At 39.4% G+C, this 14,358-nt stretch overlaps 1 protein-coding gene across 1 annotated transcript in view; it reads right to left on the bottom strand.

Moving 5' to 3' along the window:
* Nucleotides 1-2,881: 2,881 nt before the first annotated feature.
* LOC134540711 (putative inorganic phosphate cotransporter) overlaps nt 2,882-14,358 on the bottom strand; it is a 42,347-nt gene continuing 30,870 nt past the window's right edge. The window contains exons 7-8 of the mRNA XM_063383594.1: nt 13,683-13,924; nt 2,882-4,868 (exon numbers count right to left, since the gene is read on the bottom strand). Coding sequence (XP_063239664.1) covers nt 4,674-4,868; nt 13,683-13,924 — 437 coding nt within the window. The 3' untranslated portion in view covers nt 2,882-4,673. The remainder of the gene's footprint in view (nt 4,869-13,682; nt 13,925-14,358) is intronic.

The raw sequence follows: 14,358 nt of genomic DNA, 5'->3' as shown, positions 1-14,358 counted from the left end.
GAAAACATATAGGATGTTATGTACAATATGTTTTAAAAATTTCCAGAAGTCCGTGGAAGTTCCCAGAATAAGTAGGTACTTCGAAATCTTCCTATGCCTAAATGCTGTGCTGAAAAAGATTTTTTTAATGGACTGTTGTCAGACTTGTAAATAAATTTCTGAAATTCAAATAAGAACATCATTTGTCTGTTACCTGTTACAATTTAAAACATAAGAGGACAAAAATTTTAATAGTTAAATGGCATACAGAGTGAATGAAATCACATAATACATGATTAAAATATAGTCTTTTAGATATTATAACTATATGTAAAGCAGTACGTATATCGTATTTTATTTTCTCTCTTTCGAGTGATACGTGTTTATCACCCAACTGCTAAAGACTACGTCTGGAAGACTGGGAGTGTGAACGTATAGTCTGTTTCACGTAAATTGCCTCAGATTTTGTAGATTTCAAAAGTAGTACCAAGCGGTCTACGTATTTTCAACTGCTGTTTTTCTGCGAACATTGTACGTAAAAAATTTTTATGATTTGTAGGCGACAGTTAGGAAAAAAAATAATGGGCTGACATTCGAGACAAGTTACATTAAACGGACCATATAGACGCTGAGATAAAAATAAAAAAGAGGAAAGAGCGGAGAAGAGAGGAAAAGAACCATCCCCCCTGGAGGGATAGGGGCTGGAGGCGAGGAGACAAATTGAATAACGCCACGGTGCTGTAGGTTTGTGGGGCGAAATGGGGGAGGCAAAAAAAAAAAAAAAGAAAGGGAAGAAGTGACGGGAAGACGGGCGAAGGAGGGATAGGATGCAGACCCGACTGGGCGCCGAAGAGACGCCTTCTACGATTAAAGGAAGAGGGAAGGAAAGAGAGAGAGAGAGAAGGTTAGACGCGGGGGTTGGCGGAAAGACGCCCTGGGTAATAGACGCGCGGAGGTCGGCATCATCCCCCACCCCTCTTGTCGTCGTAGGCGCCTGGAAATTATCCCGAAGGCGTCTGCTTATCCTGTCTGTTGCCGAGGATTCTTTTTTTTCTTCTGTCGGACCTCATTGAGTGCCTCGACATTCCGATTTCCACAGGAAACGCCCCGAGGGGTTAGCACCCCAAACAATTTCGCTTCCATGATTACATGTTTGTTTTTGTTCAATAAATTAAATATAATTCATAAATAAAAGTATCTTTAAATGTTTGTTCAGTATTGTATAAATTTAATACATAACTATACATATATTTATTTATAAATATTCCATTATAAAACTGTGGTTTGTTTATTTGTTTGTTTGTTCGAGGTTGACGCAAAAAACTGCTGCACCGATTTTGACGAAAATGCTGTGTTTAATAGCTTATGATTAGACGTAAAAACTTGTGTATATTTTATCTCCTTACGACGACAGGAGCTGGTAATGTATAACAAAAAAAATAATAAACACAATATTTTACAACCAAGCGCAACAAATATTTCAAGTTCATTTATGTTATGTGGGGGTTCAGTTTCAAGTGGCCCTTGCACCAGATGCCACGCGGGCCAATGAAAATGGCTTTGGCGACTACAGTGGCGTACCCGCGAGGAGGAGCATGTGTGTTGAGCAGTGTTGAGTGTGCTCTAACTGCAGACTGCCGTAACGAAGCACGGGTACTCCGACTAGTAGTTTCACGGAACTTTAACGCCTGAGTTTGTGTCAACTCTGCCATGAACAAATCGTGTAATCGTGTGGTATTCTGTATGAAATGAATCGTTTGTGAGTAACAATTGTCATGTATTTTAATTTTTTTATATAGTTCATGAATAAACTAAAACTTTTATGTCCCATAAAACCCCCTGAAAACCTCAGGATTAACTTGCAGGATTGTGAGAAAACCATAATTTTTTATCTGTAAAATGATATAAAAAAAAAGTAGTACATGTAAAAGCCACACTAAAGTGATTAAAACTATGTATTATGGAACACGATTACATGCTCTTGCTTCATAGATACTAGGGTTGGCATAGAATTTACCATTTTAAGTTTCTAAAACCCATTAATTGAATGTATATTTTATTTTTAAAAAATTAAAAAAAAACATATTCTATATCGATATTAAAGATTTATTTTAGATATTGAACCAAAACACGAAATTATAGAAGTAAAATAATTTAGGATAATACTTCCTGAAAGTAGTATCCTAAACATATTTTGATTCAATAAATTTTTCTCATTAATGATTTCAAATAAATTTGTTTATAAAGTCATCGATCATCTTTTAAAAAGTACTGAAATTTGTTTTATCCTATAATGAACAAAAAAACACGTAATCGTGTGTTATAAAGTTTTAAAGTAACCGTCTGGGTTTTTCCTAAACTCTTTATTCGTTATTTCGTTATATATTTATTTCGGAAACTCTTTATTGAGGATAGTATCAGCAATTAAAATATTTAGTATACAAAATTAAAAAAAAAACCTGGGATTTATTTGGTATCCGACATTGCTTGTATTTTTTAAAATAAATTTTAGTTTTACTGATAGTTATTGTAATATTTGAAAATGCTGTATATAATGGACTCTGACAATAAAAAATATATATTTATTTTCAAATAAAACATTATCTCAAAAAATAAATTTAATGTTCTTTTATATGTTAAAAATCTCACATTCTAATAAAACATGTTAAAACACACATCTCTATACAAAATAGATTTGACACAGCCAATTCATGCACTTGAACAAAACATTCAAAACTTCAATTAAACTGATGGTATACTTAATTTATAAGATCATTAGCAAGAGTTAAGAATGACAGATGATCCTGTCTGAGGACCATGCATATTTTCTGGCAAAACAACCAGTGCATTAAAAATTTCTTGAAGCACGTAATTTTAGTCGTATTACAATAACACATGATAGTCATGGTCAATTAATTATAGTATATTAAGAGTAAAGAGTATTACATTTCAAAAGGTACGAATTTGTTGAAAAATTCATTAAATATCTTAGCTTAAAACAAAGATATTTTTTAACAATTTATTTTGTCTACCTGATTAAACCACTGTTAAACAAAACAGCTGGCAACAAGCAAAAAAACTAATGGAGCCTGGGTACTTTAGCTTCAAGCCATACGGTGAGAATGAACAGTATATGTTAAAAAAAATAAGACAATTTTACTTTCATAAAATAGCAACACTGATCGTTGCAAAGAGAAAACATTGCTTTAGCTGAAAATGTAAACACACATTTTTCATTGGCATAATGCCAAAATGTCATAAGCTCCTATGTTCCTAGTTTCAAAAACAGAAAACAACTTTGAGCAAAGCAAACCTATTGCATTATTTCTATACTTTTTCGTCTGTAACAATGTTCACCACATTGCAAAGCATGTTCCTTCTTGTTTTGTCTTAAAAACCTAAACATAGCCATAACTCAGCGAATGAATAATTTAAAAGAGGTCAGGTCTGTTACTAAAGAATAATTTAAATTTTACAATTCTTGTCGAACACCTATCTGTGGCAGTATCTCAGCTCGTCTCGCAACACAGTCAGTGGCGGCTATTAAATGATTATAAGTCTTGCTGGTTTAAACTGAGGTCTGTACCGAGTATATTCCAGGTTGAACGATACCGGAACCCGCATAGCATGTAAATTTGCGGCAAAATTGGCACATACTTGAATTAGGCTTCCTGTGCAAGCCTTCTTTGAACCATGAACCACTTCGGGAAGCTTGTAAACATGTCGTGGCAGGCTTGCTGCAAGATTGTCATGTGTAAACTAGTTAGCTACAATAAAGCTTGATTCAAGATAGCACACCTACCATGGCAAGCTTAATTCAAGCTTGATTCACGCCGTTATATTTCTATCTAGGGAAGATGAAGGAACCGAAATATGCTTTATTGGTTTCAGCTATTTTAATTCAATAACAATTTGTTAGTCATGACTATTAAAAATTCTCCTTCGTTTAGGGCAGAGATGACACTAAAATAGATTATTTAAAACATTATCGCAGTGTCTACTTACATTATTTTAACAATTCCCTAAATTTAAATACACACGTCAATGACTCAATAAGTTACAATAGTAACTTCAGGGATTCCTTTTTACGAAGCCAAATTTTGATAAATTAGCCGATAAAAAATTGCTATGGCCTAAAAACTCTTAAAACCAAGATAGCATCTTAATGTTCCCATCTCACAATATCAAAAAGCCATAATCAGAGACCGGAAAAATTCGCGGATCAATTTCGGAATATACTAAAATTAAAAATATAAATATGTAAACATTTTTGCTGCTTCTGCTATTGGTTCACTGTTAATATAGAGGACGCTGGGGCCAATTAGAGACCCTCAATCAAATAAGTATCGAATCAAATGTTACCAAGTTGAGACGCCTCACAAGTGAACAGCCAATGTGCAAGTAACGTTTACCCGTGCATTCAGGGGATTGTGGAGTCCTTCCCGGAGATCAATGAACCCGCAAATGTTTCCAGTCATTAAGGCATAAAGGAACGCAGATCATTGTCCAACGACACTCTCGCCTCCGCTGCTTCGTCGATGTTTGGTTGTGTGCTGGGAGTCCGGAATCCCGATCGGTAGCCAGGAAGTTGTGACTTTTTTTCTGAAAGAGCAGTCAGTAACGAGCTCTACCAAGCCGTCATCGAGTGCGATCATCACGTCGCGGCGGATTACGTCAGTCCGAAGGAGACCGCGCTACGTGCTCGGCCTATAGTAGGAGATGACCGACGACCTTCCCTTCTCGACGTCCTTCTTCGACGGCTGATCGTCCGTCGACGGGTCGTCCCAGTGCTGCCGCACACCCGAGCCGCAGATCACGTACGTGGTGGCGCACACGATGTACACCCCTGACGCGATCAGGAACACCTCCCTCCACGCGGCGGCCGTCGGCTGCGAACAATAAGGCTACGGTCACAGAGTCGCCGACGTTGGTCGTCAGATTATTTTAGTCATACGTACACCGCTGACGCTATCAGGAACACCTCCCTCCACCCTGCTGTCGTCGTCGGCTGCAACAATAAGGCTACGGTCACAGAGTCGCCAACGTTGGTCGTCAGATTATTTAAGTCAGACGTACACCGCTGACGCTATCAGGAATACCTCCCTCAACACGGCGGTCGTCAGCTGCGAACAATAAGGCTACTGTCACAGAGTCGCCGACGTTGGTCGTCAGATTATTTTAGTCAGACGTACACTGCTGACACTATCAGGAACACCTCCCTCCACATGGCGGTCGTCGGCTGCAAACAATAAGGCTACGGTCACAGAGTCGCCGACGTTGGTCGTCAGATTATTTTAGTCAGACGTACACCACTGACACTGTCAGGAATACCTCCCTCAACACGGTGGTCGTCAGCTGCGAACAATAAGGCTACGGTCACAGAGTCGCCGACGTTGGTCGTCAGATTATTTTAGTCAGACGTACACCGCTGACACTATCAGGAACACCTCCCTCGACATGGCGGTCGTCGGCTGCAAACAATAAGGCTACGGTCACAGAGTCGCCGACGTTGGTCGTCAGATTATTTTAGTCAGACGTACACTGCTGACACTATCAGGAACACCACCCTCCACATGGCGGTCGTCGGCTGCAAACAATAAGGCTACGGTCACAGAGTCACCGACGTTGGTCGTCAGATTATTTTAGTCAGACGTACACCGCTGACACTATCAGGAATACCTCCCTCAACATGGCGGTCGTCAGCTGCGAACAATAAGGCTACTGTCACAGAGTCGCCGACGTTGGTCGTCAGATTATTTTAGTCAGACGTACACCGCTGACACTATCAGGAACACCTCCCTCCACATGGCGGTCGTCAGCTGCGAACAATAAGGCTACAGTCACAGAGTCGCCGACGTTGGTCGTCAGATTATTTTAGTCAGACGTACACTGCTGACACTATCAGGAACACCACCCTCCACATGGCGGTCGTCGGCTGCAAACAATAAGGCTACGGTCACAGAGTCGCCGACGTTGGTCGTCAGATTATTTTAGTCAGACGTACACCGCTGACACTATCAGGAATACCTCCCTCAACACGGCGGTCGTCAGCTGCGAACAATAAGGCTACGGTCACAGAGTCGCCGACGTTGGTCGTCAGATTATTTTAGTCAGACGTTCACCGCTGACACTTTCAGGAACACCTCCCTCCACATGGTGGTCGTCGGCTGCAAACAATAAGGCTACGGTCACAGAGTCGCCGACATTGGTCATCAGATTATTTTAGTCAGACGTACACCACTGACACTATCAGGAACACCTCCCTTCACATGGCGGTCGTCAGCTGCAAACATTAAGGATACTATCACCAACGCCGACATTGGTCCTCAGATTATTTTCATAACATGTTGACCGATGTATTCGGCGAAATGTTTACACAGTGCCTCTGAAAGTTAATCACTTTGTTTCGGCGAGTGTAGGCTAAATACCTGTAATTCCATTGTTTTTTTTTTAAATTTATTTTTTTATAAGAAGGGGAAATGACACGTCAGTGGCGTTTTTCTGATGATATATAATAATGGAGAATCGCATAAGTTATTTTACCAACACCTTTAACAGGATGACAAATTTTTTGAGTATATGAAAATGAATAAAGAAAGTTGTTACTACATATTGGAGGATATAAGAAATAACATTTATCTGGAACGACAATTTTACATTTCACACAATCCATACTTTCATGAGAATAATTTCGTTCTTAAAATAACTTTGTCGAACGAATCGGTAAAAAAAAAAAACAGAATTGATATTTGCTCAATGAGTACCCGATACCGGTGTAATCGGCAGATCCTGTCGAAGGTACCTGTGTACCTTTTGTTTTGTTTGAAATGATCGGGTGAGTTCGGTGATGTAGGGCATTGGTCCAATTCTCTAATATCGGTTCCATTGTGACGATACCCTAACATTCACCATCATATGTACGAACGAAGGATCTTGAACATAAAATTCATCGGAGACGCAAAACGTTTGAAAGCATTGTAACCCTTCTTCCTCCTTAATTGGAAGAGGGGTTGCGTCCCCGACTCACTCTGGGCGCGAAGGGAAAAAATAAATATTAAAACCAGGCATAAAAAGCTAAACAATATAAATTCCCCACACCACTGCCCAGGGGTCAGGCCAAAAAAATTCAAAGGATATAATAGTAGAGTAACCATTAAACAAACAAGAGGCAAGACTTTCGACGTATGTTATTAAAAAATAGAAATTTGCAAAAATAATTTTTACTATACATAACCATACAAGCTTAGTTACAAAAGCTGACGTTAATAATGGCAGCATCTTATCCCCATTTGCGATACTAACAATAACCTTTAAAAAATCGTAAAAATATAAATACTGATAACAACAAGTATAAAAATATATAAGGGCGTGAGGCGTGGCCACTATAAAATATCAAAATATACTGACTGCCCTAATACCAAAAATCAAACAAGACAATCAATATAATATATAAATATATAAAAAAATATTACAATAATAAAACTGAAGTACAAAAAATTTATTTAAATAAAGTTCTTAAACTCTCAATCAACGGTTTAGTCTTTCTTCAGATGTTCGTTGCTAAAGACTTGCCAAAAAAACAAAGTTAATATCCTAGGCGTGCGCTGGCTTCCTGACCTTCCTCACCAACTCCAGAGTCTAATGCCACGCCGGGCCATAGGTACGAATTCACAAAGGCGTGAACGATGATCAAAAAAAAATTATCTTATTTTTTTGGGAAATGTAGCAAAAACTCTTCACGTAACATAACCATGTTACCACAGAAGTATTTATCATCAGCTTCAAACAAAGTCTTACTTCTTTATTAACTTGCCAATGATTTTATTAAAACGTAGAATGGCCGCACCAACCAACATCAGGCTGCGCATGTAGTCCAATACCGATCGCATACATTTAATAATACTGCACAAGCTGATATATTAGCTAAATGCCAACTTTACGTATGCAAATTCCGATGACAAAGTCTCAAAAACAAATTGCAAAATGTTCGTTTCTTCCAAACTTATACTTTTATTGCAACTACAGGCAAACGGGCGACCTTTTTTAAAAAAATCCCACACTGGAACAACGTGTGAAAACAAATGGGCCTCTTCACCAAACTGGCTAATAAAAGTTCCGTCCAAATAAAATTTAGTATGGGAAAATACACAGTTCACTAGGTTTGCCAAAAACCACTGCAGCACCACGAGGGTAAAAATCAAAATTGCGGCCTCTCTTTACCTTGATAAGTTCAGTATCACAGGGCAATCCATTGCCCTGTCACCCAGCGTGGAGCCTCCATCCCAATACTCTTCGTCGCCCGTTGCCGTCCGGCACACCAGTCCGCGCCGTCACATGGCTCTGTCCTCGACGGTCGCTCGGCACGCACTCTCAGGGCCCCAGCTGATTTTTTTCTTCCCGGCAAGCCGAATGTCTGACGTCATCAGCCAACCGCCGGGCGCTCGCCAAGTGGTATTTACGTGAAACACAATCGATGTTCTTAAACTCATAATCGATAGCTACCAAACGGCATATAACTAATTAACAGAAACAAATATAATTAAAAAAATTTACAGATAAATTAACATTAATTAAAAAAGGCGTAAAAATACGTGAAATAAAAAACCATATAAAACTAGAGACCAGCAACAAAAATAAATTACAAGTAAAAATGTGGCCCTGCCGGCCACAACCTCCGCCTTGAACAAAAAAAAATTTAAACAGCAACCTTAAAAAACTAAAACGTCAAAAAAAACCCTTGGACTTGGAGACAAAGTATTCTCAAAAACTTCTAATCCAACAAACCAGCCCAAACTCAAACAAACAAACCTGCAACAAGGAAAACTTGCCTCCAAAGCCTCAGTCAAAATTTCAACGCTCAAAAAAAAAAAAAAAACAAGAGAAGGATTTTCCAACAAGTAACGGAAAAGACAAACTAAACTCACAAACCGAACAAACGGGATCTAAGTATGCCAAAACAAACAAACAAGCTCCAAAGTCAAGTCCGAAACGTATTAAACAAAACCTTCTCTTTTAAAAACAAAAAAATCAAAAACTAAAGACCACTATAATTCCTGGTGCTGTTCTTGCTCCCGCTTCTTTTTAAAGCAAACTTTTTCGGAATGACCATTTTTGCCACAAAAACCACAAACAAATTTCTTAACCTTCGAAACCGAGCAATCCTTAGCAAAATGCCCTACCTTATTACACTTAAAACAAGTCTAATCAAATTTTTTCATTACCCGGCGTTTTAAAACAAACCGGTTTAAAATTGATTTTGCCTTTACACTTATCGAATTCACATTTAGCGTAAAAAATATTATCAACCTGGATAGCCCAAGTGTTGAGTTCCTCCACACTATTAGGTCTGCCAATAAATGCGCATTCGTGTCTGATGGCAGGATTTAGATTTTCCAAAATAATAGCTACAAAACGGTGATCATCTAACTGCAGACCAAATACATTAACGTGATTTCTAATATCCTGTATAAATTCTAAGGTGCTTTCATTTTCCCGTTGAAAACGGAAAATCAATTCCTTAATTAGATCGTCCTTCACCCTCTTAGGGCACAAATATTCCCACAAATTCTCTTTCACTACCGACCATCCAACAGACTTATTTATACCTGACGTAATCACGTCTCTAGCGATCCCGCTACATTTAGTCGAAATACACCTTAACAATTCTTGCTCATTTTGTAAACAACAATTAGTTTTCAAACTATCTACCCCCAAGCAAAACTTTATTAAATCTCTTGGCCCACCGGAGCATAAAGATGGCAACCTATCCAGTTCCTTAAAAAGCAATTTACTTTGCATAGCAGTATTCAATGAATTTACTTGGCTGATCTCCGAATTCTCCACATTTTCCTCAACAGGTTTTTTCCTCCCTTCTTTAATGTGGGTACTTAATTTCCTGCGTAAGGTATCAATGTCATCCTCCAGACCACTCTCTACTCCCGCTGCTTGCAAATTAGCGTAAACCTGTTCTTTGGGAAGTTTATAAATCCAAGAAACTGCCATTATTAAAAAAATCAAAAAAGTCAGCAAAATCGCAAAAGTCCAAAGTCTCTGCCAAGCAGAGTGGCGCAGGTTGTAACCCTTCTTCCTCCTTAATTGGAAGAGGGGTTGCGTCCCCGACTCACTCTGGGCGCGAAGGGAAAAATAAATATTAAAACCAGGCATAAAAAGCTAAACAATATAAATTCCCCACACCACTGCCCAGGGGTCAGGCCAAAAAAATTCAAAGGATATAATAGTAGAGTAACCATTAAACAAACAAGAGGCAAGACTTTCGACGTATGTTATTAAAAAATAGAAATTTGCAAAAATAATTTTTACTATACATAACCATACAAGCTTAGTTACAAAAGCTGACGTTAATAATGGCAGCATCTTATCCCCATTTGCGATACTAACAATAACCTTTAAAAAATCGTAAAAATATAAATACTGATAACAACAAGTATAAAAATATATAAGGGCGTGAGGCGTGGCCACTATAAAATATCAAAATATACTGACTGCCCTAATACCAAAAATCAAACAAGACAATCAATATAATATATAAATATATAAAAAAATATTACAATAATAAAACTGAAGTACAAAAAATTTATTTAAATAAAGTTCTTAAACTCTCAATCAACGGTTTAGTCTTTCTTCAGATGTTCGTTGCTAAAGACTTGCCAAAAAAACAAAGTTAATATCCTAGGCGTGCGCTGGCTTCCTGACCTTCCTCACCAACTCCAGAGTCTAATGCCACGCCGGGCCATAGGTACGAATTCACAAAGGCGTGAACGATGATCAAAAAAAAATTATCTTATTTTTTTGGGAAATGTAGCAAAAACTCTTCACGTAACATAACCATGTTACCACAGAAGTATTTATCATCAGCTTCAAACAAAGTCTTACTTCTTTATTAACTTGCCAATGATTTTATTAAAACGTAGAATGGCCGCACCAACCAACATCAGGCTGCGCATGTAGTCCAATACCGATCGCATACATTTAATAATACTGCACAAGCTGATATATTAGCTAAATGCCAACTTTACGTATGCAAATTCCGATGACAAAGTCTCAAAAACAAATTGCAAAATGTTCGTTTCTTCCAAACTTATACTTTTATTGCAACTACAGGCAAACGGGCGACCTTTTTTAAAAAAATCCCACACTGGAACAACGTGTGAAAACAAATGGGCCTCTTCACCAAACTGGCTAATAAAAGTTCCGTCCAAATAAAATTTAGTATGGGAAAATACACAGTTCACTAGGTTTGCCAAAAACCACTGCAGCACCACGAGGGTAAAAATCAAAATTGCGGCCTCTCTTTACCTTGATAAGTTCAGTATCACAGGGCAATCCATTGCCCTGTCACCCAGCGTGGAGCCTCCATCCCAATACTCTTCGTCGCCCGTTGCCGTCCGGCACACCAGTCCGCGCCGTCACATGGCTCTGTCCTCGACGGTCGCTCGGCACGCACTCTCAGGGCCCCAGCTGATTTTTTTCTTCCCGGCAAGCCGAATGTCTGACGTCATCAGCCAACCGCCGGGCGCTCGCCAAGTGGTATTTACGTGAAACACAATCGATGTTCTTAAACTCATAATCGATAGCTACCAAACGGCATATAACTAATTAACAGAAACAAATATAATTAAAAAAATTTACAGATAAATTAACATTAATTAAAAAAGGCGTAAAAATACGTGAAATAAAAAACCATATAAAACTAGAGACCAGCAACAAAAATAAATTACAAGTAAAAATGTGGCCCTGCCGGCCACAGCATAATGGGTCACTACATGGAGAGAGTAAATGAGAAAGCAACTAGAGCAAGAGACCTCTTCTGATCATTCTACTATCCTATATATTGATGAGCTTTCCATCAAAAAAATTCCATAATGGGACATTTCAGTACAGATGTGGCTCCCAGCATTCAATGTGCAATTGTGTTCGCCACCGTGCTATAAGAAAATATTTGAAACAATTGTGCAAAGGCATTTTTGAAATAGGTACAATGTTATTTGGAAAAACTTCGAAGCGAGAAAAATTTTCTCATTAGCTGCCTGTTCCATGTTTCTGTTTCTACAGATTTCACTGTTAATCTTCACACAATTTCATTTTCGCAGTAAAAATCTACAATTATAATAGTTTCTGATTCGAACCACACCATCTTCTTGAGTAAACTGAGCACCACATGTTTATGAACCAGCTCGCTAGTTTTCCTCTATTATACTGCACATATTCACACAGGTAAATTACATGGGCTGGTGAGTGTGTAGTGGAAATGCAATGGTGGGTGGAGGAAAGTGGGCCAGTTACTTTGCACATGTGGTATCTAATTATACTCTTCCAACTTCTAGCTTTAATACTTTCCCAAATTCCTACACGAGGATAGTAGCGCGAGTTTTCTCACTTGCTCAAGTAATTTTTTTTTCATTTACTCTCCCATTGTAATCGGAGAATTTAAGAAAAGAGGGTATGCTGTGACACAGTATAAATAATTTTCCCCTCACCAGTGCTGTGTTATATTTTCAAGCATGAATTCTTCAAAGCTGTTTCTATAGATGCGAATAGCACATTGTTGCTTATGCATAGCAACAGCCGCTGATGGGGTAATTAATATAGAAGTATCCATTAACTCAGCCCTTCACATAAGGGAGTTGGGAATTGTCAGGAGATGTCATGGTGTTAGATGTTTAACATCTTTTTCCACTTCGCCATTGCCAAGCTGAAACACCCAAATCATTGCGGAATATGATGCTTGACCATGCCTCATAATAATTTATTGGTTTTAATTCGAATTTCCATTATTAAACTTGACCACTTCCAAAAAAGCTAAGGACCTTTGAAATTGCTTCCACAATTCAGACACTTCATTCCAGCCAATGTTTTGGGTGCTACACAAAACATGACCATTAGACCTTAAGCTAGACACAAAGCGTCTGCACGGAATGTCCATGTAGTGATTCGTGCAAGATAAGACCTTGTGCGAGACGGCGATACGGAGCAGAGACGGAATGTACCGATGGTAGGGTGAAAGGAGGCTCCTGGTAGCATCCAAAGCATATTTTTCCGCATGCCAAGTCTAATCCGGGTTTCTACTCGGATGGGAATCAAAGGCGATTGCATTTGCCAACCACCACAGCACTCAAAGCCTATGGTTTTTTCCATACTATGATGATACAGCATTAAACGACACAGCTTTAAAATTCCAGGCATAGTCTCCTAGCTGTATGTTTTAGGGGCCCGGCTCGTCAGGGGTGTATCTGTGTTAGTGAGGCGGGATGATAAGCGCGACGCTCGCTGGTGCTTCTAGCGCGGTATAGCCTCAAAGCGCAAGACTATGAACTGGCGCGCAGTCTTCTCATCATCACAGGATAACTGTGAAATAAGAGCGTGTGACCGTAACATTATATTGCGTAGAAAAGAAGATAAATGTTTAATGCAAGTCTCTAAGTGCTTTCAAGAATCTTTACCGGTTGCTTTACGCCTAAAATTTACTCTGAAAACATGCGTTTTAGCCATTTTAACTGTTCTCAAATTACGGTTTTAAAAACTTAATCCAAAATCAAAAGTACTTTTTAGCCCTCAGCGAACTCTTACATGCTTTTCGTAAGCAGACCCCACTCTGATATCTCGAGTAGTTTTGAAATGGCGTTGTTTTTCCTGAAGCTCTGCGCACCGTGTGTGTGCCCGGGCAGGCGGAGCCGTTAACGCACCCGGTCGTGAATGATGTAGCCGGCGGTGACTGGCGCCAGCAGGCCGGCGGCGTTCGCCAGGCAGTTGGTGAAGCTCATGAGGATGCCGGCGAAGCGCGGGGAGATGTCCAGGTGGTTGATCTTGAAGCCGGAGAAGATGCCGCCGTTGAGCCCAACGCCGACCGTCAGCAGGGCGACGGTCAAGTGCGCGTTGTGCGTGGAGTAGGAGGCTGCGATGAGGCACACCGCCGGCCCGTACTGGCCTGAGGGACAGACACAGGCACCTTGCTTGTCAAGAAGATGGTACTGCCATTACCATGAATATGCCATCAAGGGGCCCACCTCGTCAGGGGTGTATGTGAGTTAGTGAGGTGGGATGATAAGCGCTACGCTCGCTGGTGCTTCTAGCGCGGTGTCTCCTCTGGACTGGCGCGCAGTCTTCTCGTCGTCACAGGATAAAAGAGGAATTTGAGCGGTGAACGTATCACTATATTGCGTAGAAATGAAGATAAAGGTGTAATGCAAGTCCCTTAAGTGCTTTCAAGAATCTGTACTGATTGTTTTACGCATAAAAATTACTCTGAAAACATGGGTTTCAGTCGTTTTAACTCATCTAAAATTCCAGTTTAAAAATTTAATACACAATCAAAAGTACTTTTCGGCCCTCAGCGAACTCTTAAATGCTTTTTGTAAACTA

This window comes from Bacillus rossius, chromosome 17 (genome assembly GCF_032445375.1).
Source record: "Bacillus rossius redtenbacheri isolate Brsri chromosome 17, Brsri_v3, whole genome shotgun sequence".
Classification (NCBI taxonomy): domain Eukaryota; kingdom Metazoa; phylum Arthropoda; class Insecta; order Phasmatodea; family Bacillidae; genus Bacillus; species Bacillus rossius.
This window is presented reverse-complemented; position numbering and strand designations above follow the sequence as displayed.